The 23,662-nt window shown below is 41.4% G+C and overlaps 1 protein-coding gene across 2 annotated transcripts; it reads left to right on the top strand.

Annotated features, from left to right (window-relative positions):
• LOC148648120 (neuritin-like) lies at positions 1-22,551 on the top strand. Of its 2 annotated transcripts, none has more exons than XM_088607978.1 (3): positions 1-1,234; positions 14,209-14,356; positions 16,956-22,551. In XM_088607978.1, the coding sequence occupies exons 1-3, from the start codon at positions 1,183-1,185 to the stop codon at positions 17,185-17,187; spliced, it is 432 nt and encodes a 143-aa protein (XP_088464104.1). In that variant the 5' UTR covers positions 1-1,182; the 3' UTR covers positions 17,188-22,551. The 2 variants fall into 2 exon arrangements, with proteins under 2 accessions (XP_088464104.1, XP_088464103.1); XM_088607977.1 differs by having other exon boundaries at positions 4-1,234; positions 14,206-14,356.
• The last annotated feature ends 1,111 nt before the right edge of the window (positions 22,552-23,662 follow it).

Raw genomic sequence — 23,662 nt, 5'->3', positions numbered from 1 at the left:
TCTTACATTTCAATTAAGGTGGGAGAGACCGGAGGTGGTGACTTAGCGCCAGGGCTCAATACTGACCGCCTCCGCTTTCGGCGGCCGGCCCCTGTGTTAAGCGCGTAGTGAACCAGAAGCGGGGCAACCGCCCTGTGTAACGGGGCTGTGAGGCAAAGGAGAGCTCCTTGTTCGCGAAGACAGGACAGGAGTGGGTAGGTGAGGAGAGAAAGAGGGCTGAGTCAGTAGCCGTCTCAGACCTCTGCAGCATTTGCTGTGGCAGAAGGATGAGATAAATTATTAAAATCTACTCAAAGGAATCAATCTCCGGAGTCCGACAGGGAGGGAAGTCGAGAGACGGACGGGGAAGGAGGGGGGAAGTTGCATGTGGGGGAGAGAACCCACAGCGAGAGTAACCCTGACTCTTCACACTCGCGCCGTCAGTTCACTCAAAAGCGAGATAAAAAAAGAGACAAAATTAACCTCCCGGGCGGTGACAACGCTGGAAATTGCAGCACTGCACAAAAAATACGAGGACGTCACGAGGATTTAGGATTTCAGCGGAGAGCTACTCATACCAGTAACCTTGACATGCAAACATCGCTCTTAAAAATTGACTTTTAAAGAACAATAAAAGCCTATTAGGCTATAACAAAGAGGCGCGTTAATTGACTTAGCGAATTTACATGGTTTTTACGTGTTGTATTTAATCCTTCTGTTGTTTTCAACTTAAAATGTAAGGGGGAAATGGGAAAAGCCTGGTGTCAGGCGGTGGAGGGACAAAAGCGTGTGTAATTCCTAAAGCTGCAGCATTGGCTACAGATGAACAAGAATAACGCGTGGCAGGCGTTGGAATACTCCAGGAAGGACAGCGAAGTGCGTAAATTTTCACCGAGGGAAAGAGACACTTAAACTGCTGCAGCGCAGAGAGTGCGCAAAGACAGGAAAGATTCAGGGTTTCCCTTGAAAACAGAATGGAGCAAAGTCTTGCGGTCCGTTTTCAGTCTTTGGAGACAAGTTCCCTGCAACTCACTTCTGTCACTCACCTGCGAATGGTCGAAGGGTTTTCTTTTTAAACTCGCTTATCGGTAGTTCCGCTTAATTGTTTTTTTTAAATCTTTAAGTATGTTCGGTTTTGTTACATTTTCCGAGATGGAGCTGTGCACCGCGAGTTGGATTTAAATAACGGTAATAAGAAAGGATATGGGACAGACGACGCCGGAGACTTCATCATTAAGTGCAGTCCTTGCATTAGGTAAGAGCAAGTTTACTGCGCTAAAAAAACAAAACACTGCTTTGTGTTTCAAAATTATATATACTACAGTAGGAATCTTTATATGGAGGGGAAATTAGAGTTTTGTCGTTCTTAGATTTTCCGGAGAGAACATTCGAGTACTATGATTTTTTTTTATTAATGGCAGAATATTAAATATTTATGATATCCTTTAAAAGTGGCTCCTGGAGAGGCAGTATGAGGGGCGGGTGCCAGCGTCGAGGCAGAAATACAGGCTGTCTATGCAGCACTGTCTTTAAAGGAATCCGTGCGTCTTCGTGTAATTCGTCATTTGATAGAAAAAAAATCAATGCAAGGCCCATATCAAACATCGGTCTTTCGATGACTCTTTCGGCATTAAATAATTCACGGTTTACTGGGGTGTATATCGTGATGAAACGAATTCCATTAATTGTTAAAGCCTCGTTCTCAAGCGCCTTTTTGTTTCAGCAAGAGAGTCCGAAATCGAAAAATCCTCTGCTGCCTTTAGCAGTCTAAGGTGTGTGCTTTTCATATAATCAACCTTTCGTATCTGCATAAATTTGCTGGCCTTTGCTCTAAATCTTTCAATTACCGGCCCGTGGTGTTAAAAAATTAAATTACGGAGACGGCCTGTTGGAATTGTTGGGAAAGGGAAGCATTATTTATTTTATTCAATATTAAAAATCTCAAGCGAAAATTCTATCTTGAATATTTATTCATTTTCATTTCGTGTCCTTTTAAAAGCAGTGTTATCGCAATCACAAATTAAGTAAACTATCACAAATTCAGCCACTGTTCCCTGTTAACACTTTCCGTAAGTAGTGTTTTAACACTGTCCTAACTAGTTTAAACTTGGGTCATAGTCAACCTTTCGGTGATGTACATTAAAATTTCTTCGTTCAAATTGGGGGAAAAAAATTAATGTAACGCAAAAAGAATGCGTACATAGAATTACAGATTGGAACTCAAATTGTATGTGTTATTTTGTGTTAAATCTTTGTATAAACTACGCCTGAAGAGCATGTTTTTCACGTTAATTGCCGCATATTGTTAAGCGCCTCTTAACCATGGTTTGTAAGGCTGATTACTGTATGCAATCTCTCTAGGCCCGCGTGTGGTGTTAGCGCACGGGTCTAACTTGGGATCTGCCTGGTCAAATCACTTTCTTCTCAAAGTCACGAAGAAATGTTCGACTCTGAAGTCCCGTTTTTGGACTAGATTGGAAGAATTAATACAATGGCTCAAAACGGATCGAATACGTGTAATGAAATAAAACATAATAAAATCAATGCATGTTTGGGGTTCAAGTGAGAACCAGACCAGAAACATACTGTATCAAAAGTGTGGTGGTATTGAGGAGAAAGCTCCTTGTGGTAATAGTGATTTTGTAACACCGATTAATTGGTAATTCCGCATGAACCAGGCAACTCTGTGCTCTTAATCTTATAACTTAATTGTTTTCCTCTCTTAGACAACATATTTATTGGTTAACAAACGAAAGCATGCTCTGATTAGAAAGAGCTTTAGAATTTCCATTTCTACAGGATTGAAAATCGGGGCGTGCGTTCGACTTTTGTAATCAATTTCCATCTGATTGACCATCTGTTAATCAACGTTTTTGAAGAGAGGATGTTCCTTAAAATCGACACAGCGTGCTAAAACAAGAATGACCTCTCAACCTAAACCAATTAGCATTTTTACATCTTCTTTATCCGCCTAAATAATTCTAGGGTTTCATAGCACTCGCCATACTTACAGTGCAATTAAATTGTTTCCGTTTTAAAATGCTCAGGTGCCTTACGCTATAAGTTATGAGAAAAGAAAGGGAGCTTCTGGAGCAGACATTCCGTTTTTTCACTATTTGTGAAAAAAACCCGTGCTGATGTGAATCGGGAACCTTTGCAGAATTATGAAGCGGCCTATTTTTTTTCTCTTGGTAACTTAATTTACACGCTAAAGTTCTAGTGGTTTGTGAAAATCGCATTTCATGCTTCTTCCGTTTGTGCCAATCTGTATTATTTATTGTGCAGCCAGCGGAAACGGTCGAAGCGTGTTCGTCGTCGGTGTAAATCAGACTGACTCCATGAATCCGTGAGGCGTGCCTGAAGCGAAAGAACGGATTGGAGGAGTTGCGTTTTCTTTGGCATCCTAGGTGCTGTGTGCCATCTGTCGCGGTTTTTATGTATGGTTCACAATCCACCAATGGGTCAATTAGGCCCGTTTGCAAAGCAGCGCTCGTTGGCTATTCTGGTGCCCTTATGTCAGAGTGGTTGTAAGCGCTGTGCTTTAATAAGCCCTAACCAAGCAGTGCGTGTTCTGTCTGGCGCCCAGCCTGCAGCTCGGTTCCTGTTGTTTAAAAGCCTCGCTAATAAGTGTGTGACTCGCACGGCTCAGATTTGAATGATTTGTCGGGAGCTAGTACACAGGGCACGGAAGCAAGATTTTCTGCGTTTGATCGCTATTAGTTGTTCTTCCTGCTATCTTCATTCCCACAGGAATTTTCTGTGTCAAATTAGTGACAATATTAGCTTCTCCACACCTGCTCCTGTTTAATTCCGCACAACCAGGACCGCTCCGTGTGGTTTTCAGCACAGGCAATTTCTTAACTCTTAACTCTTGGTTTCACGTTGTTTCCTCTCGGCTGTGTCAATTCTAACTGTTTTACAAATGATAACCGGAGAGTATTTTCCTCTCTGTCGTTGCAGTTTTTCACTGGGGGTGAATCGAAAGTGTTGTGCCATCAGTCGGATGAGCCGTTTTAATTGTGTAATAAGCTTCTTTACGTCAGGGGTGATCGCAGACACGTTAGTTGAACACGTTAAATAACATAATGAATGTTGAGTCCATTATAAATCTTATTAATCTAGGGAAGACTACAGTTCCGAATTAAATATTAATGCAGGTTGCGTGCATTGCCTTTATTCGCCTTTGTCTGGAATTAAATTGACACTAAAATACTTCCCCCTTGTTATTCTAGCAATAATAACAATGCTCATTGCAATTTTAATTGAAAAGACCACGATTTGCTATCGATATATTATAAATGAATTAATAAGCATTAAAGTGCATTGTCTCTCGGTATATACTGTAGATCTATTTAATTAAACGGGAGATAAACGAAGACATACTGTAATCTTCTTCCTAAAGATCTAATAAAATCATAATTATACATATTTTATCAAGTCCATATGAGACTGTTGTGTGATTGATTTAGAACACTTTTTCCTTCCACGTCGTATATTTAATCGGGCTGTGTACTACATTGACGTTTTAATGGGACTCTCCGCTTGTCGATTAAAATGTCATTAACTACGTTTTTTTTAGAAACATGAACCATTCGTTATGTTGCAATGTGAAACGGGTATTAAACATTTATACAAAACGGCCTATATCAATACATTTGAAGCGCAGGAATACGAAAGGCAATATTTATTTTCTCGTAGTGTTCGTACTTAAACTATCCTCATATATTCGGTGTTATTTGTTCCGAAGGCTATAAATGCCCATATAAAGCATCCAATTAACAGTGACTTCACTATTCTTTTCAGTGAAACAAATCGAACGGACTATTACATCCTACGTTTCGTTTGAATTCCTCTTAGACCGGTAAAATAAAATGTGTATTTAAAAGCTCTGAGTACTGAACTTCAGCACAGCGGGCAAGTCTGTTTTAACAAAATCACTAGATATCTTCAGGCGCAAATGACTGATTACTGTATAAATTGCTGTTTGCTCGATGACAGAGCTCAAGATTCTTTGTAAACAGGTTTTGGTTAAATTACACGTTTCGTCAAAAATACTAAATGAATCCAATGTAAATAACACCAATGCGACTAGTGATTTTACATATAGACACATAAAATGTGATTATTGGAAGGAAATCGTGTAGTTTAACACGCAACATCATGTAATCAAAATGTCATTGTTGGATTTCTTTTAATGAAGATGTCCATACTGTAAGCATTGTGAAAACGATTAAGAGGTGCCTGGACGAAAGGAGACTATACTTCAACGAATGCTGTTCACTCCGTGTTGTGGCAAGTACATTTAAAAAACATAAAATCCAACTAAGGGCAGATAAGACACGCACCGCCTTTGGAGTAAACTTGCACGGCGGGAGGTTCCGAGCGCAGTCCCCGGAGAGCGGCCGGGTCACGGTAGCTCTGGTCCAAGCTGGTGTAGAACAGGCGTGATTAAACCCCAGGGTGTACTCTTTGACAGCTGGGCCACCAATCATTCAGTGAGTTATTCATCCCCGACAACCAAGAGATAGACCTGTCTGACACGTTACTGATGTTGGGTATTATTCGGGTAAACATTCAGCTAGATAATAATAAGAATAAAGATAAGAGCGCTTAAATCGATGATTCAAAGACAGACTACTCTAACTACAATTGCTGTGTCAGTAGGTTAGTCCTTATAGGGATTTCATCGTTGTTAAACGGGTAGTTCAGTGGCCCAGTGCTTAGTATTGCTGCCTCCCAGTACTGGAGCTCGGGGTTCAGTTTCTGGGTGCTATCTGCATGGAGTTTGGGTGTTCTCCCTCTGTTTGTGTGGGTTTCCTTTGGGTGCTCCGATTTCCTCCCTCAAGCCAAAGATGTACTGAGAGATTCATTGGCTTCTGGGAAAATTGACCCTGGTGTGCGCATGTCTGCGTGTGCGCTGTGAGGTTCTGGTGTCCTGTCCAGGGTGTACCCAGCCTTGTTCCTGTTGCTTGCTGGGATAGGCTCTGGCTCCCCTGCGTACCTGTATTGGAAGTGGAAAATTAGAAAATGGATGGATGGATGGGTTATTGTTGAATTACCTGTTATTGTAACATGTACTGTATATACATATGGTCTTCACTTTCACAATACAGTACATGTTTTTGGTTGTCACTGGTATTTCTACTGCATGTGTTCAGTAATGTACCTTTGCTAGTGGTCAGTAATGAGAACCAAAGACTGTGGGATTGGAGGCCTTTATTTGCATAGAACCTGTGGTTTCATGGGAAACTGATAAAGCTGGTCAGGCCATGATTCATTGCTGTTTGAAGATAATGTAGGGGATTCATACAGATAGTTCTTCTCAAATTACTGTTTGATAAAGTTGCTTTGGGTTTCTAAAGAACTCTATAAAAGGTAACACAAAATGTAATGAACTGGTTTCTCTGAGCTTGGACAATCCCACAGTTCTTTAGGTCCCATATACAGTACATGTACTGCTGTTACACCAAAAGTGTCACTACTATTGGAAGGGCTGTAAATACTTTCTTCAAAACATTAGTTCCTCACCACAGCCAGGAAATAATAATACTAATAAAAATTGCTTACACTTCTATAGCGCTTTTTCTGGACACTCCACTCAAAGTGCTTTACAGGTAATGGGGACTCTTGAGTGGACACTCCACTCAAAGCGCTTTACAGGTAATGGGGACTCCCCTCCACCACCACCAATGTGCAGCATCCACCTGGATGATGCGACGGCAGCCATAGTGCGCCAGAACACTCACCACACATCAGCTATTAGTGGGGAGGAGAGCAGAGAGTAATGAAGCCAATTTATAGATGGGGATTATTAGGATTGGTAAAGGGATTGGTAATTTAGCTAGGACACCGGGGTTACACCCCTACTCTTTTCAAGAAACGCCCTGGGATTTATAATGACCACAGAGAGTCAGGACCTCGGTTTTACATCTCATCCGAAGGACGGCGCCTGTTTACAGTATAGTGTCCCCATCTCTATACTAGGGCATTAGGACCCACATGGACCAAATGGCCCCACTAACACCTCTTCCAGCAGCAACCTTAGTTTTTCCCAGGAGGTCTTCCATCCAGGTACTGACCAGGCTCACACCTGCTTAGTTTCAGTGGGTTGCCAGTTGCGAGTTGCAGGGTGATATGGCAGCTGGCTACCTGTCCTGGGATAGGCTCTGTCCTTAAATTGTGTGATTTAATCCACTGGAATGGCACCTCAGCATTCCAGCTTTTCAGCTTTTAGGACAGAAGATAGTGATCAACACAAGAAGTACAAATTTACAATTTAGGAACCTCACGATTTTCGTGTGTTGCATGTATTGCTATGAATGTTGAAACAAACTTTGAGAAAATATCTCAAAAGTCATATGGACTTGTTAAAAGTAAATTTAAGGGTTAGTAACTTGTGACCATTTTCACACCTGAAAATGGCGTGAGGACTCCACAATTTAACAAAAGTTATTTTATATAAACTCAATGGCTTCTTAATTTTGTAAGAAGGTGGATGTAGACACAGTTATTTATCCATTGGTACAAATGTGTGTGATTTTTTCCCCAGTCTTTCATAGTCTGTCTGAAAATGTGAAACACAAAGCATGTATGTTTCAATCACCTTTGAAAGTCCACAAATCATTGTTCATTTGAGTTAATGAAAACAATACAAAAAGCATTTATAAAAATAATACAAAAGGATGGAAAGATAAGGCAACTGGGAGAGACTGAGAAAAAGTACCACTGAGCAATAATGTCTTGAGTAAAGCACAGTCTATATAATGAATTCATGTTAGGTCCTACATTAGTGCAAAATATGGAAGCTGTAGATCACAGTTTTCTGCCATCGCAGTGCTAGAACATAATTTGAATTTTTCTGTTGCGGGGTTGCACATTGGCGCAGTGGTTAGCACTAGTACTGGGGCCCTGGGTTCAGTTTGGTGCCTCACTCCACTCTGAGCCCACGACTCAAGAGATATCAAGCAGGAATGCTAACACTCATGTCACCTTGACTGTTCATATCCATCCATTTTCCAATACAGGGTCGCAGGGGAGCCAGAGCCTATCCCAGCAAGCACTGGGCGCACAGCAGGATACACCCTGGATGGGACGCTAGTCCATCCATTAGAACATACAGTACAAACGCCTTACATTTAGCACCCCAGGAACTGAAGCTAGAGCCCCAGCAGTGCGAGGCAGCAACGCTAACCATTGCGCCACCATTTTAAAATATGACACGGCGAAACTATTCAGAAAGCCAGAGTAAAGGTACAGGACAGGAAACGATAATTGGAGAGCGGCGGACGGCATCTCGGCATGAATTTCAGAAATTCTGTGGTGCATTCCTCGGGGTGAGGACTCGAGCAGATGCTGACCTTTTCATCAGCAGTTCCTCCTCTCTGTGTGGTGAAACGTCAGGGGGCTTCGCGACCCCTTTAGCGGTACCATGATGAAGAGTGCGGGGATTAGCAGTGTGCCGCGGCAGGGCAGTCATTTTTGCTGCCTGATGTGTTATGCTAATTTGGGCTACAGAAAATTTAGATGGTGGGCTTACTCAGTTGGTTCTGTAAATAAAGATGTGTGTGTTTGGTGACTGCTCAGTATTTTTACTACAAGGCATTTAGAAAGCATTGTTCCAATGGCAAAATGGCAAAAATTTGGAATGTCGCAGAAGAGTTGCACGCTGAATAGTAAATATATTGGGATATAGCTGAAGCGATAATGACAGGGGGCTATAAACTGTCTATACTATACATAGACCTAAACTGTCTATTGGCTATAGTTGTACATTCCCATTGCTATTACAACACAAGACTGACAAATTTAAAAGCTGCAGTGTGAAATCTGATTGGAAAAAGTACTTGTGTTGGTTTCTGGAGCTAAGCTCCCCAAGCTCTACCCAAACTGGTTCAGTTTCACTTTTCGTGTTTGCTGAATGATGATTCGCAATTTGGTATGTCATTCCTCTATCTTTTGTCAGTAACAGCGTGTGTAAGAGCAGCCCTAAATTAATTTTGAGATCACAGTGTACCTGCTTCTGACTCATCTCTGCTATTCATGGTACTGTGCACTTGCAAGGTGATTCTCAAAAGCCTTTTCTGCTTTGTCCTGTTAAAAACATTCTCCTAGCCGATTTCTGAAAATCCCGGTAAAAACTTAGAAAAGAGTTCTGTCTGTCTGGGGAAACAGTGTAGTTGTGGATATGTTTGATGCAAGGCATATTTTAGTAGGCATACAGTAGGTAGGTGGGGATTTAGTATCTGGCAATTTAGAGTCAACACTACCCACATAGTAAGAGGTAAAGCTTTATTTCATGCTAAAAGGAAAAGAAAAGAGACAACATTTCGGCTGTTGAGCCTTTTTCAGGTGTCAAGGCCCCATAGCTGAAGTATTGTCTCCTTTATTCCATGCTGAAAGGAAATAAAATCTTTACCTGTTCCTTTACAGCCTATACGTGCTAGCACAGCTACCTACTTGAATGTCTTCTACTACATAGTGGTCACTGTGATTGTGCTGGATTTTAACCTTGTTTTCTGTGTGTACTGTCCACTCCAGATGGCACTGACTGACACATCACTGGGGTTGAGTTCAACAATAAACAGCATTTTCCATTTCAAACAGAACTGCTCACATTCATAGACACTTGATGTTCTCAGTAGAATTGTTAGCGATGTTCTGAAACACTTGTGTGAGATTACAGTGAGGAGAATGTAAATGCCGTTTAAGCCAAACTGTTAAATACACCCCACTTTTCCACAGAATATCTGCCTTCTTGAGAGATACAAAAATGGGACACCCGCTTCTCTGCAGAAATAATTTATCTGTATTGTCTGTCACTTGTGTGTGTCTTGAGAAAATTAAACTGATTAAATTCTGGAAAGGAAAGCAGTCTGTTATTTTTAGAAGAGGTTTTCACATAAGTCTGTGGGAGCCTGGAACGAGCTACTCAGGAATGCTACCAGAGCTTAGAAAGAAAGGGTTGGAAAGAATTAGTCGTCAAGATCAGGTGATTGGACTCATTTGACCTTAAATCAATTAGCTTCTAAAGCCCAAACTCCTCCTTCCTCCTTAAGGAGACTGTAGGTAAAAAATGTTGTAAACTGCTATGAGTAAGTGCTGACCACCACTCTGAAATCACCCTGCACCTGAAAGACATTTGATCTGATTGTCCAGCAACACCTGATCCCCGGCTCCTTGTAGATCAACCATCACCTCTTATATCTCATTTCCCTATTTATTTATCCTCTCATTTTGCTGGTACAACTGCTGGACATTTTCTTGACATGCCTCTTGAAACGTGTCTTAAGAACGGAGAAGTTGACATCCACTCGTTCTGTCCTCTCTCTGCTGCTGGGATGGAATAGGGATGTACTCTCTGAAGGGAAGGATTGCCAGGCAATAACTCACATTCGCCACACTTTGCAGGAAATGTTCCAAGAGGTTTCCTGAGAGAGAGGCTCATTTGAATATAACAAATGACAAAACTGAGACTAAAGTAATGAGGTGATGAATTATCAGGGGAAGGCAGCAAAAATACCTGCAAGGAATGGGATTAAGAGAATAGGGCCAATGTCCTAAAAACTCTTAAATCATTTCACTCTGTTCTGGATTTGAAGATGGAGAGATCGTGTCCAGAAGGCTTATTGTATGAGCTCCAGCTCCTGCCTCCTGTTCCTCTGCGTTCCCAAAAGCAAGTGGCATTTTCCTTCAAAGGAGTTGAGAGGCTGAGGGTCTGTCATGAGAAATTGTGGATAGGAAGTGTTACAGGAAGTGAATATTAATTGAATACAGCAGTATTGCTTTGAAAGTGCCTTATTCAAGTCTGTAAATCATTTTTAGAGTATGGAGTACTCTTCTCCCCCTCAAATAAGCACAGGATTATCATGTTTTCTCTTTAAATTCCCTGCCTTGTGTTTCTGATTTTGTATAGCATTTGCACATTACAATGTTTTTTTTTTTCCTGTGATGTCTGCTTAGACCCCAGATTAATTAATTAAATAAAGTATATTGAAATGCATCTGCTCAAGAGTGGAACTGCCCCAGACTGCTGGTGGGCTGGCATTTTCAACTCCTCCTGAGACCTTGCAGGGCCTCGTGGACCCGATTTATGTAAATGATTTGCCTACAAAGGAAACCAGAACCACTGGGTTTGAATATTGTTGCTGTAAAGAGCTGGAGTGATTATTCCTCCCTCCTGCCTGGTTGTTCCTGGTGTCTGCCTGCTTCTTCTGTTTTTAATTTCTGCTGCAACATTCACGGTAATGTTACTGTGGAAACCAAGGAGAAGCTGGGATTCACACTTCAGAGGAAGATCTTTCTTTTCCTGAAAAAAATAAAAATGAAATTAACTCCATAATCGGGGTGCCATTTTTTAAAATCATCCAAAAGCCATTTTGGTTAAAAACAAAAAACCCTTTCTTTAGTAAAAGGAAGATGGCATTGTAATAAAGTTTGTAGTACAATAAATTGCAGGAATTAAGACCAACGCTATAGAAAGATGAATATCGTCTTAAAGCACTGATAACACTTTACATGAAGGATGATAAAAACCACCATCATACCTCTTTCAACACCACTTAGCTTGATAAAACAACATACGTAAAATCTATACAGTAGCACAACAAAAAATTCACATCGGGAGTTCTGCTCTTAGTTTTTGGATGTTTTGCTTGTAGGGAACCATTATGAATAATTGTGCTCCTCTAATATTTACACAGTGGATGTGTGGGGTTATGTGTTTCATGTTGTTTCTGAAAGAGCTGAGGTGATTGTTAGCCTCATTCAAGTGATGTGTTACCACATTATTCCCATCATTAAACCAGGCCTTAGTTGTATAAAACACTTTACTAAATTCCTTAATTATTTAATGCGGACATTATTGAACAAGGAAAATAATATCAATAAATAGGGTGCCACAGTGGTTCAACTCTCAGGGTGCAGAGTTTATACAGTATGTTCTCCCTGAGTTCCTTGCCACAGTCCAAAGAGATGCGGGTAGGTTAAATGGCTTTTGTAAAATTGGTCCTGTTGTGTGTGTGTGTGTGTGTGTGTGTGTGTGTGTGTGTGTGTGTGTGTGTGTGTGTGTGTGTGTGTCTGTGTTTGCCCTGTGATGGACTGGCATCCCATCCAGGATGTATCCTGCCTTGTGCCCTTGTGCCCAATGCTTCCCAGGAAAGACTTCGGGCCACCATGGCGCAGAATTGGATGAGGGTTATTGAAAGCGATGTGATGATATTGAATTATGATCTTAAGTTCCATGTGTTAACTTGCTTTTGTGAAACACTCTTACACATATAGAGCACATAAGGTGAAAACCAAGAGGAAACTACTAACGTGTGTTGTTTAACTGACCATATAACCTCTAGGATGTGTTCTTCTCCTTATGAGGAAACGATGTATATAAATAATTTTAGTTTAAGCAAATGCATATCCCAGCCATTTTCAATAAGCAGGCTCGGCACGAAGATAACACCAAGTACAATGAAGAGCGTACTGTAACAAGGCAGAACGGAATTGTTCACCTTCGTTTCTCACACAGGCCCTGATTCAGATGTTCATTCAGAAAACTGATACTTACTGTATAAAATGGACCTGAAACTGATGCTGTGGGGATTTGTTCTCTATTGAAACACGTTGTTTTTTACTCTGAATGAGATGGGAAGCTCAGGAGGCTCACTGGTTTTCTAGATTGCAGCAGACTGTAATATTGGTGACTGGGCTATCAGACATACCTTAAGCCCTGTGTAATTCTCTAAACTGCTGATTGTGCTGGCTGTAGTTTTCCTCTCCTGGGCTCCACGGACGGGGCTCTCTGCTCAGGCTGCTGAAAGCTGTGGGACTGGGAATGGTGTGTGGACACAGTGCTCCGATGGGCCTTTGCATTATTTACAGCTGTTTCATTCCAGCCAGCCACAGGCTCTCTTCTTGTTTAAACAGCCATAAAAGGGGTGTACTGCTTGCAAAAAATAAAACTTACTTTGAAGTATCTCGTTGCTATTTGTTAAGAAAGCAGATATGGATGGATGAATGATCTGGGATTTCATTAAATCTCTGTGTCGGCAACAGGGTGGGAGCTGACCTACATTTTGACAAGAAGCTTGTGAACCATCCATCAGAGTGCAGAGTCTCTCTGTCAGACATCTTTTATTTGTGTGCAATACCATCCACTTAGCAATGCTTCATAAAAACGTCACAAAGTTGGCAACTGCTCATCCATTTCAAGGTCCATGATCCAGACTTTTCGGGAGAGAGGTGATGATATTCGCTTGGAGGGCAAGGCTGGTATCTTGTCCCAGACTCCCACTGCCCTTTGAGTAAAGAAATGCCTTCCGTTCTCTTTATCTCCTTCCCCTTACTTACCCTTCATGTTGTTTCTGAAAGTGTCCCCAAGACTAACAGTGTCAAGTCATTTAAGGATTCTGAATACTTGAATTAGGTCTCCTTACTGATAACCCAATTCAAGATTAAAAAAGATTTTGTCCACTTAGCTTGTCAGATCAGTTCTTTTGAGTCTGGGTGTGTACCGTGACACTTGTCTGAACTGATTCCAGAGCAGCAAAACAATAATCAGTATTCTAAATGAGGACATACTTGTGCAAAGTACCTACAGCATATCTCAGCGGTCCTGGAGGATTTTTAGGAGAAGTACAACCAGTTGTGCAATCTTTGTGGCTCCTGAAGAAAAGCAAGGGACAGTGAGAGGGGTTCTGGTCCTTAGAGGAGTATCCTGTTCCATGCCCTTACCCAGGAACTGTAGACCTGTGGTCTAAAGAACTGTGATCCATGCCATGTTTGTTAATTATCTTTGACTTCCAATAATACATTTTATTTCTTCAGCTAGTCATTGTAACTTATGTAAAAGCTGTTTAGCAATATTACTACTACTCTATGTTTGCATTTGAATCAATTTGTGTGCGTTTATACTCTTTGTCTCTCAAGGTTTAACAACATATCTTTACTCTCTATGTGTGTGTTCTTAGAGCATCTGTGCAGCTCCCTGTCTACAGTATGAATTGGAGAGTGAGGGTATGTGTGCGCATTTTGGTGTGTGAGTGTTTGAGTGTGTGAGAGATTGGTTGGGTGTGTGAGAGTGTGTGAGTGTGAGCGTGTGAGTGGTTGGGTGTGTGTGAGTGGGTGTGTGAGAGTGTGAGTGGTTGTGTGTGAGTGTGTGTGAGTCTGTGTGGGTATGTGAGTGGTTGGGTGGGTGTGGGTGTGCCCCAAGCTGATGAGCCTGTCGTCTCCCAGCAGTGTTCCTGGCAGTGGCCGGAGTGTCAGCAGAGGTGAAGTGTGGCAACATTTACAAGGGTTTCTCTGACTGCGTGCTCAAACTGGGAGACAACATGGCTACTTACCAGGAGGACGAGAACAGCGAGCGGGGAGTGCAGGCCGTCTGCAGGTGAGGAAAGAGGCGTGGGTGAGACGTGAGGTTTTACATTACGAAGCCGATGCCTTTTTGTGGGAAATTAACCCACGGTCAATGTCTTTCATTGAAATCTGGGGGCCGTCCAAATATTACATAACCAGCTCGGCAAGCATGGTTTTGGACTTGATGGTCAAGTGTAGGAGGAGAGTATACACATGGTGGCTGGCTGCAGCTGTTTATACAACTAGCACAACTGTCCCGCTGTTGGTGGAGTCACTAGTCAATCTGAATTCCCTGGGTGAAAAGAAGTTGTGACAGCCCTTGACTTTGAGGTCAGAGAACAAGTGCGCATCACCCATGTGTGTGACAAGGGTAAAACAGGAAGATGATCAACCAGCAAATGTATCATGTCTTCATTAATAATTATTTTAGTCAGCTGATCATCCAGTGAAAAACTTCTGACCCACACATCCTTAGTGCAGAAAGAATGCAGTTCAGTCCTGACAGTATTAAAAACAGATGGCTTCCCCCCCCCCAGGGGTGTACCGCAAAGATGGCCAGCTCATGTTCAGGAATCGGGGTTGACAGGATTGGACGGTGTACTGGGGGATTCAGCAGAGATGGGGGCGGGGGGTGGGTTGGGCCACTGGGTCTGCCCCAGGCAGTGTGGTGAATGACAGAGTGAGTATTTAGGAGGTAATTAAGGTTTGTGCAGGGGAATACTAAAGACGGTATTAGAGTGAGAAGCTGCACTGAGAGAGAAAATCCTGCATTATAACAGGAAGGAAGAGAGCTTGGAGGTGGAGAGTAGGATAATTGATGTGTTTGATGCTGTGCTAATGAAATCTGCACGGCTTTTGTGTGTTATATACTGTATGAACAGTATATCCATATTTCATCCAAGGGTAGTTCTCCCCTTGAATCTAATAAGGGGGCCTGGAGGAAGCTGGGGGACCCTAGAAGAGGCTGGTGCAGAAGTGGGGGTGCTGGTCACTGAATTCTTCACAAAAGTGGATTCTGGGGTGGCTCCTTCATCATTACTTCCATTCACTACACACGGTCTGCCCAACACAATGAATCCGTAGTGGAGCACAGTCGCACACATTGGAAGCCAGGTGATTATGGGAATTGTAGTTTGGGAGATAACTGGGAGTTGGATCTGGAAAGAAAGTTGAGAGAGCATTAAAAGAAATCTTAGCCAAAAAGATGGACAAGGGAATAGTCTGATTTCGACAGCTGTAAGTTTTATTAATGTATTTCTCATGACCACTGTTTTTAAGTCATGATTTGTATACATTTTTTGGTAGAGAAATGTATTAAAGAAATCAATCTCATTAAGAACCCCCAATTTATTAGGTTATTATTAATTACACAACATTCAAAACAAAACTGCACACCAAGAATTAATTCTGAAAGAGCATTGATGGTAAACTGCTTGGAATGTAAATTAACCTTTGAACATTTAATCCCTTAGTGCTGGTTATACTGCTACAGCTTTGGCTGTAATCTCATTTGATTTGTAAATTCAGTTCTAAATTCTTAAACGTTTTAAAAAATGCAAATCTCATTGCAGAAAAAAGGTACTGACAAACCCAAAGAGACATTTTTTTTGGTAAGTGGCAAAGGTCAAAAGGGTCTGGAAAGCAGCTGTACAATTTTGTCATAATTACTCTCTACATATACTGTATATGGAAATGTTCTGCAAGAAATAGATCACATCTTGAAACTTTGCCCTCTGATTTCAAGGAACTTGTCTGTGATGTCACCTGGGGCCAGAAACAGGCTCAACTCAGCCAGTCACAGTCCAGAGCACCTTCTCTTTCCCCAGCAGAGCTCAGCTCCTGCGTTTTATATGGGAATCGCCGCCCAGTGTCTCCGCCCACAAGTCTCTTAAAGGCACATCACTCCTTTACATAACTATGCCTAGAAAGCAACACACAAAAAATCACCCGTTTTGACATAGATGCCCACACAGCTATTTTTGTCATTTGTAAGTTCTTAATAATTTGTTTGTGCAAATATTGTAATTTATTAATGTTAAACACCAGTTTATTGATGGATATAAAAAGCAGTCCACAAGACTCTGACTCTGTATGAGTGGTTTTGCCTCTGAATGCAGGTGAGTGGAATTAGCTGCAGTGAACAAACAACCTAAAATATTCAAAAGTACCTTTTTTTCTTTGTTTCCTCCATGTTTTATTTTCCTGGCCTGCTGTTGCAATGTACAATATGAATCAACTAACAGGTAAGTGCACAATTTCTTTATTTTTACTGGCTTGTACCAAACACTGTGGGGCATGAGATAGTACCTTATCACAGTGTTCTTTCTAGAAGTGAAATCAAATCAACTCTCAATCCAAGGAGTGAAACTCGGCATGTATTTGAAAAGTATGATCAGTGAGCCCCTGTGGATGTGTACCCAATAAATATCAATTAACAGGCCTACTGTTGTTCTAGAAAATAAAATACTCTCATTGAAATGATAACAATGTGCAATGAGGAATAACAGCAGTGTTAAACAGCTTTGATTGTCCACGAATAGAATAAGATCTCAGGGCCAACAACTTAAGTTAATTGCTGATTTTGTGCTCTGCTCTAAATAGATGACTATGGATTGCTATTCTCTTCTCAGCCACTGGGAGGCATTCCACTTGTGTGCCACCACAGCCTTGTCGGAGTGTCAGGAGGAGGTGGGGCGTATCTGGGAGACGCTGAAGGAAGACTCCAAGAAGATACGCTTCCAGGGGAGCCTCTTTGACCTGTGCAGCCCCAGCAGAGCCCCAGGGCTGGGCCCGCTCTCATGCACTCTGCCTCTGCTGATGCTCCTGCTGCTCCTGGGAGCGCTGGCTTGGCTCCCACTATAGGCCCACACAGCCACAGCGACTCCCCAGTCATTGTGTGGCCCTTTCTCAGACCCATTGAGTGTCATTTCTGGCCGGGATGGGGGGGGGGGGGGAGAATGTAGATCTGGGGAATGGATTCCAACTTGAAAACGGCTAGTTATGTGGTATGTTGTTTTACTGCAGTTTGTGTTTTTTCTTGATCCTTCCATTAAGAGCAGCTACACAACCTCACAGTCAGCTCCGTTCCTCACAAAGTCAGCCATGTTCTCTGCTGTTCTATACTGTCCCCTTTTATGAATGGAGGGACCTGTACAGAGAAACCAAATATCCAGATTTTCCAGGGGAAGTCTGTGTGTTGTATGTTTAAAAGGAAATACAGTACATGGTTGTACTTCCTCATATCAAATAGCCTTGGTGAGTGAAAATCTGAAGAGTTCAATGTTCCAAAAGTCATATCCCATCGATATAGGCACCCTAGCACTTTAAAAAGACCCAGCACTTGCGTACAGAGATCTAAACTGGCAACCAATTAACATGAAGAGATCAGCTGGGATTCCACTCACCTGTTCCTTCACAGATCCAAGATGTTTCTGACCAGGACTTTCCATGTACCTGTGGGGAAAGTGAAAGTGTTAGAAGTAAGCAGTTCAGTCTTCTCTGACCCTAGATTTAATTCTCCTTGGGATTGTGAAAGCTCATAATATTCAGTAGTATCTGAACGTAGATGATAGTAACTCCCCCTTTCCTGTCTCCACCTATGCTGGAGGTGAGACCCCCTCAAAGGGGCCTGCAGTGTGTTCCTTTCTGTCCTCCTGTATTCTACAGATGTTCTGAATGTGCACACAGAGCCTTCTCATGACCAGTTATGACTACAAATGCAGCCAACGGCACCATACTAATGTTCTCAAACAGTAACATTTTGTGGGTGCACAATCATTTTCCCTGAACTCATGGGAGATGGTTCCCAAACAGAATCAGTTCACAATGGCTGGGAGGTAAAGGCGATGGAAGACAGAAGCCAAACCAAGAGTCCTTTTCTAAACAATGGTCACTGAAAGACATGGGGTTGCAGGCTTTGCAGTTAATACTGTTTTTCATGCGAACGAAATCTCTACAGATGACCTCTATATATGTATTTCCCCCTCTCCTGTTGACCATTCAGAGGAGAGGGGAAGGGAGAAGACCCCAGAAGTCATATTCAGAAGGAGTACTACCTCAGCCGGAGCTGCTGTATGAGGCTGTGAACACTGCAGACACATGTGACAGGTCTCATCATGAGTAAGATGAGACTAGTACAGTGATATCACCTCCTCAAGCTCCCCAATGGTGTTGAAGTCTCTTATGTTGACTCTTACTTTTTAATTTGGCAGACCCCTGCTCTGCTACAGTGTTATTTACAATTTAGGGTGCTGTAAGATGCTTACAAGGTACAGGGTTCAAATCCTGGTCAGACATGATCACCGCGTGCTATATGCACTACACTGGCACTCATGGTCAAGGTGTTGGTTAACCCATCCTCTTACAATAAGTATGTTTGTAAGCGGAACAGCTACAGCTGTAATCCTTGGGTCTAGTCCTGGAAAACCTGATCATTCTTCACTGATTTATTAAAAGCAGTGCTCACATTAATCTTGAGGAACTGCCACAACAGCTGACTCAACGGAGAAGAGAACTTGACACAAAAGAAAACCAGAAGACTCTGTTCTCTTGAATAGTTGCTTTTTGCCCCATTTTACTATTTAAAAAACAGAAAATATTGACCTGCTGTTTCTTGATGTTTGACTACAGCCAGTGCCACCTTCCTTCCCCTACACAGTGTGATCCCCAGTCTTTCAATCTCTTCAGTAGGAAATGGACGAAAATAGCTGTGGACGTTTCATTCACTGTTCCTACTAGACTTAGTCACATGGTTTTAGTTTAACAAATCAGAATAGGCAGGGTCTCAGTCAACGATCACATGCATGGTTAGCACAGGTCTCGGAACACTAGAGTAATACAAGCCTGGGTTCAAAATATTAGGATGGAGGGAGAAGGCTGTGATCTACAGGCTGACCAATTGGTGCAAAGTGAAAAAATGCAAAGTGATTCTGTAGAAGTGGGATTCCTCAGTCTTAGTCTTCTGAGAACCCCATGTCTTCTGGTTTTTATTTCAGTGAAGCTTATTTTGAAAGTGTTTCATACACCTCAATTCCCACCAGTGGCTGAATATCTTTAATCAGCAGCCTGTTCAAGAGTTGGTTAGACACTTAATACGGAATCAACAATCAACTAATCCAGCAATGGCAGAACAGATTGAACAGTATTCTGCTACTAGTTCTTGTTCTTTGGTTTCCTGATATTAATATAATGCATAAAAATCAAAAGAAAAAAAATCCAACACAAAACAACAACTGAACTGTTACATTAAAGTTGTTAAATTAAAATGCTTGAAATTAGTTCTAGAAATAAGTAGTTGGTCTCAATACAGGAATGCAATGAAGTGGACTGGAAGATCTGCAGTTTGAGAAGCCCTGTAGAGATTGATGCCTTAAATCTGGGCTACATTTTAAGGTGACGCTGAGAGAGATTTGCCAAGGAACTGGACAGTGTTGCTCATAGCAGTGGGTTGGCCTGATATCAATGTAAGCTGCAACAGTTTATAGTCCTGCATCTGATGTTTAACCCTGCTGTTGGACTGTAGTGTGAACAAACTTGCACGATGATCAGTCTAATCCCCTCTGTACTGATACAAGAGTCGCAGCAGTGATCCCAGTTGGAGATTTACATAAAAAAACAATTGGCAATACTCATTCTTTAAAAAAACTTAAAAAGGTGCTCAAGTGAAAACCATTAGTCAAGGTTCTGGAGAACTAGAAAGGAGGATCCCTGAGACAGACCGGGCCGATCCAGCTGTGCTACCAGATGTTGTTTGGCGTTTTGGTGTTAGATGTGTAAGGGTTTTGTCAAAAGTAGGTGGTTATTGTATCAAAGTAAATATTCAGTAGATGCGTGTCCAATTCAAACTTGATTTTCACCTTTATTTTATATTCCTGTGTATATTGATAAAGGTTTAACTAGCAGTATGGTGCTCTGTTTTATATCTACCCACACATTTGTTCTTACTGCCCATTTCAGCTGATATCAGAAGCCAAAACTTACCTCAGGCACACGTTCATAAAGGGCTTTATTAATCAGCACATTTGGTATTTCTGCCAGTTCCATATCAAGCTATACAGTGAAATGGAACACTGATAAAAAGTTTTCCCTTTTTATATTGCTCTAAAAGAACAGCCAGAATGAGGTTTGCGGTTCCACATTTCCTTTATTTAATTTCTAAAAGATGTCAAATTCATGTAGGGATTCCATGTAGCTTATCTCTTACATATACAGTATAGTAAATTCAATCTGATACTCATGCAAGTTAGCCTCTAAAAGATCTTCTAGATGAGAAAATTTTCCCACATCTTCCATACTAGTGAAGATACAGGTATGGAGCAGTCCATTTGAAATTAGATGATAAATCTCGCAATAATAATAACATTTCAAGTCATGACTATTAGTGACCGAGGTAACATCTGGACTGTCAGTCCTGGAGACATTGCTATGTGTCAGTAGACTTGTTATGTGCAGTGTTTCTGTTGCAAATTCTAATCACCAGTTTGAAACTGTACAGTATCAGCTTCAGGCAACTGTACTCATAGTCATTGTAAAAAAAAACTCACATTTGTAAACACTGAATCCGATAGGTGAACAGCTCCAAAACCAGGAGTGTGAGCACTTGCTAGCTGCACACTAGAGTGCTTGTCTATATGTGGCAGCTCCCAGCTGTGCATTCCATTGGCATTACAGTTATCATAATGCCAAGTACCCTCGTCTTCCCAAGTGTGGAATGCCAAGAAGTGAGATTTTCTTTTTTCCCCAGATATTATGGTTATTATTTTGTAGAACTACAGTATGTGTTTTGTTTCTTTTAATGTGGACGTATGCATGGTTTTGTCTTGAAAAGTGTTAGATACATAGAGTCCTTTCTGGTGCCTTGTCCTTTTTCTGTTGTGTGGGTGAGCTGAGGAACACGGGGCTGGAGTAGAGACCCACAGTACCCTCCATGGGAAAAGCTGGCAGTGGCCTGTGCAGACCTTCAGAAGGAAACAGGGTGTCCTCATGTTCTAGGGAGATGCTCAGAGTGTGCAAGTTGATCTGTAGGAATGACCTGCAGGACCTGACCTGAAAATAAACTAACAGACTGGCCATCGCATAGCCTCAACCATAAACACCTGTACATTAAAATAAAGCCCATTTTTCTACAGAGAACACTAAAAGGAGAACCATACGTTACAGGTTACTATTCAGAGAAACCAGCAAGTGACTGTCATTAGCACTGACTTCCCCTTGCTATTTTACAGTATCTGTTGAGCATCTTTGTGGGTTAAACCCAAAGAACACCTTTCCCAAACTGCAAGTGAATTTCTTTAATTCTGGATGCTGATTGATAGACAGTAGATTTTGCTGCTATTCTTCATCATTGAATGGGATGGCCTTTGATCAAAATGGTCATGGTTCAAGCCTCAGATCTGCAATCAGTTCACTGTTCATTGTGCTACCACTTCACAAGTGTCTTACCCTCCTTGTTCCTTGTCCTTCAGATAAGTCATAATACCAAGGGCTGGTCGTGAGGAATAATATGTAAGGAAGTCTGCTGCTGCAGCAGCTCAGTTCAGCCCCTGGTCCCTGTAATCAGCTCCCGAAAAGGTTGACCACTAAGAAAATGTTTTGCTGTGTGTTCTCTGCCAAGTCTTCAAAGATTTTTATGTCCCCTGACAGCTGCTAAAAAAATCAAAGAAAAATGCAGTGTATTCAGAAAAGAAAAAATGAAAAAAATATATTTTCGTGTTATATTTCTACATTTAAGAATATCTTAATAAACATTTCCATTTATTATATTTTATATTTTAAACCTATATATACAGTATGCATACAAAATCCCATACAACACAATCTGTTAAGAAAATCCCTCTGAATTTTCAGGGCCAATAAGAAGTATCACTTCTAAAGTAATACTTAAGAGTGAGCCAAGGCTAGCTCTCTGAGATTAGAATAGGTGTGCTGGACAATGCTCTGAGATCAGATGATAGCTTGGGGATGGTTAAAATTATGTCCAACCAGTTTCTCATGCTGTGTTTTGGCTACTGGAATTAGAAACAATGGGTAAAAACTCCTGCAGCAGAAAAAGCTACATCAGAAAAAGGATGCTGCACCACTTTCTAGCGAAGCTACAAGTTCTGATTGCTATTGAAATTACTTACACAACAGCAATGTTTCCTGAGGAATTGCTGATGAATGTAAAATAAAAATTTAAATGTAATCTTTAAAGAAGACATCTATTTATTAAATATTTCTATTACAAAACTTGATGGCATCCTGTTTGCAAGTTTCTGTGTCTTCTTTCTAAGTATCCAGAACACTATCAATCTGAATATCCCATGAGATTAAAAACCACATTCACATTGGACTGAAAATCACATGAAGGGACCCAATAAATCGTTTGTCCCTAGGGGGAGTTGAGGAGAAGAAGGGCTTTTTAATGTCATAAAGTGGAAGGAATTACAGGGCATCTTTCACAGCTTTTGACTTGCATGTCAGTGTACTGTTAAACAGTAGCCAAACTACCCTATACTGTGCAAGATACAAATTAGCCTGATGCAATTTGTCACCTTCTTCCTTTAGTTATTAACAGTGGTCCCATCATTATTAAAAGCTGAGAGTCTAACCTGGCATCTGTGATTATAGATCTTATGTATACGTTTACCTGCTTAAATGCAACATTGTGGATCAACATCTTCTTATAATCCCAATGAACACCATGCTGTTTATAATTGCAACCCCATCAATGATCTGCCAGTGCGCTCAGCCTCAGCCATGCTTAGATGCGGTGAAATATGCCTTGTTTGTCTTCTGATTGCAGGCTAACCCCTTCACCACAAAGTACAGTTCATGGTTCCTGACATTAATGATTCAGTCAGTGTGCGGATCTCTGTTTCAATTTTCTCGGTCATCTTTTCAGCTCAGGATTGATTGCACCAGTTATACTTTTCTACACCAGCTGCAGACTGATCTTTTAACATAAGTAAGGCTTGTACAGGATCCAGCAATGTACACTGCACAATCACCCCTTGAACTGGTCTAACTGGATAGTGATCAGGAAAATAAAACTATTCATTCCTTGCTTGAAAGCGCTTTGTAGTGACTGCACCACAATCATCTCTAAGAAAAATTCATTTGAAACAATAATTTGATCATTAGGTTATTTTGTTTGGTACATACAAAAACCAAGCCGACCTCTAGGAACTGTGTTGGATAGTCCCTTTTTAGAACATTCAGGTGGGAGGAAGAATGTGCTGTCATACAAGGTCTCATGAGATAAGAGCCAGCTATTAATGTAAATTCCAGCCTCCCTATGATATGTTACATTGAAAGAAGCCTCCAGCAACTCAAAATTCTCACTACATGAACAAAACTG

This window comes from Lepisosteus platostomus, chromosome 15 (genome assembly GCF_059453375.1).
Source record: "Lepisosteus platostomus isolate fLepPlt1 chromosome 15, fLepPlt1.hap1, whole genome shotgun sequence".
Lineage (NCBI taxonomy): Eukaryota > Metazoa > Chordata > Actinopteri > Semionotiformes > Lepisosteidae > Lepisosteus > Lepisosteus platostomus.
This window is presented reverse-complemented; position numbering and strand designations above follow the sequence as displayed.

Bases quoted from the DNA above. Each gene is read 5' to 3' on its own strand.
- LOC148648120 (XM_088607977.1), top strand. From the start codon at position 1,183: ATGGGACAGACGACGCCGGAGACTTCATCATTAAGTGCAGTCCTTGCA. The intron at 1,235-14,205 runs GTAAGAGCAAGT...GTCGTCTCCCAG, and splicing joins AAGTGCAGTCCTTGCATTAG to CAGTGTTCCTGGCAGTGGCC. The intron at 14,357-16,955 runs GTGAGGAAAGAG...TTCTCTTCTCAG, and splicing joins GGAGTGCAGGCCGTCTGCAG to CCACTGGGAGGCATTCCACT.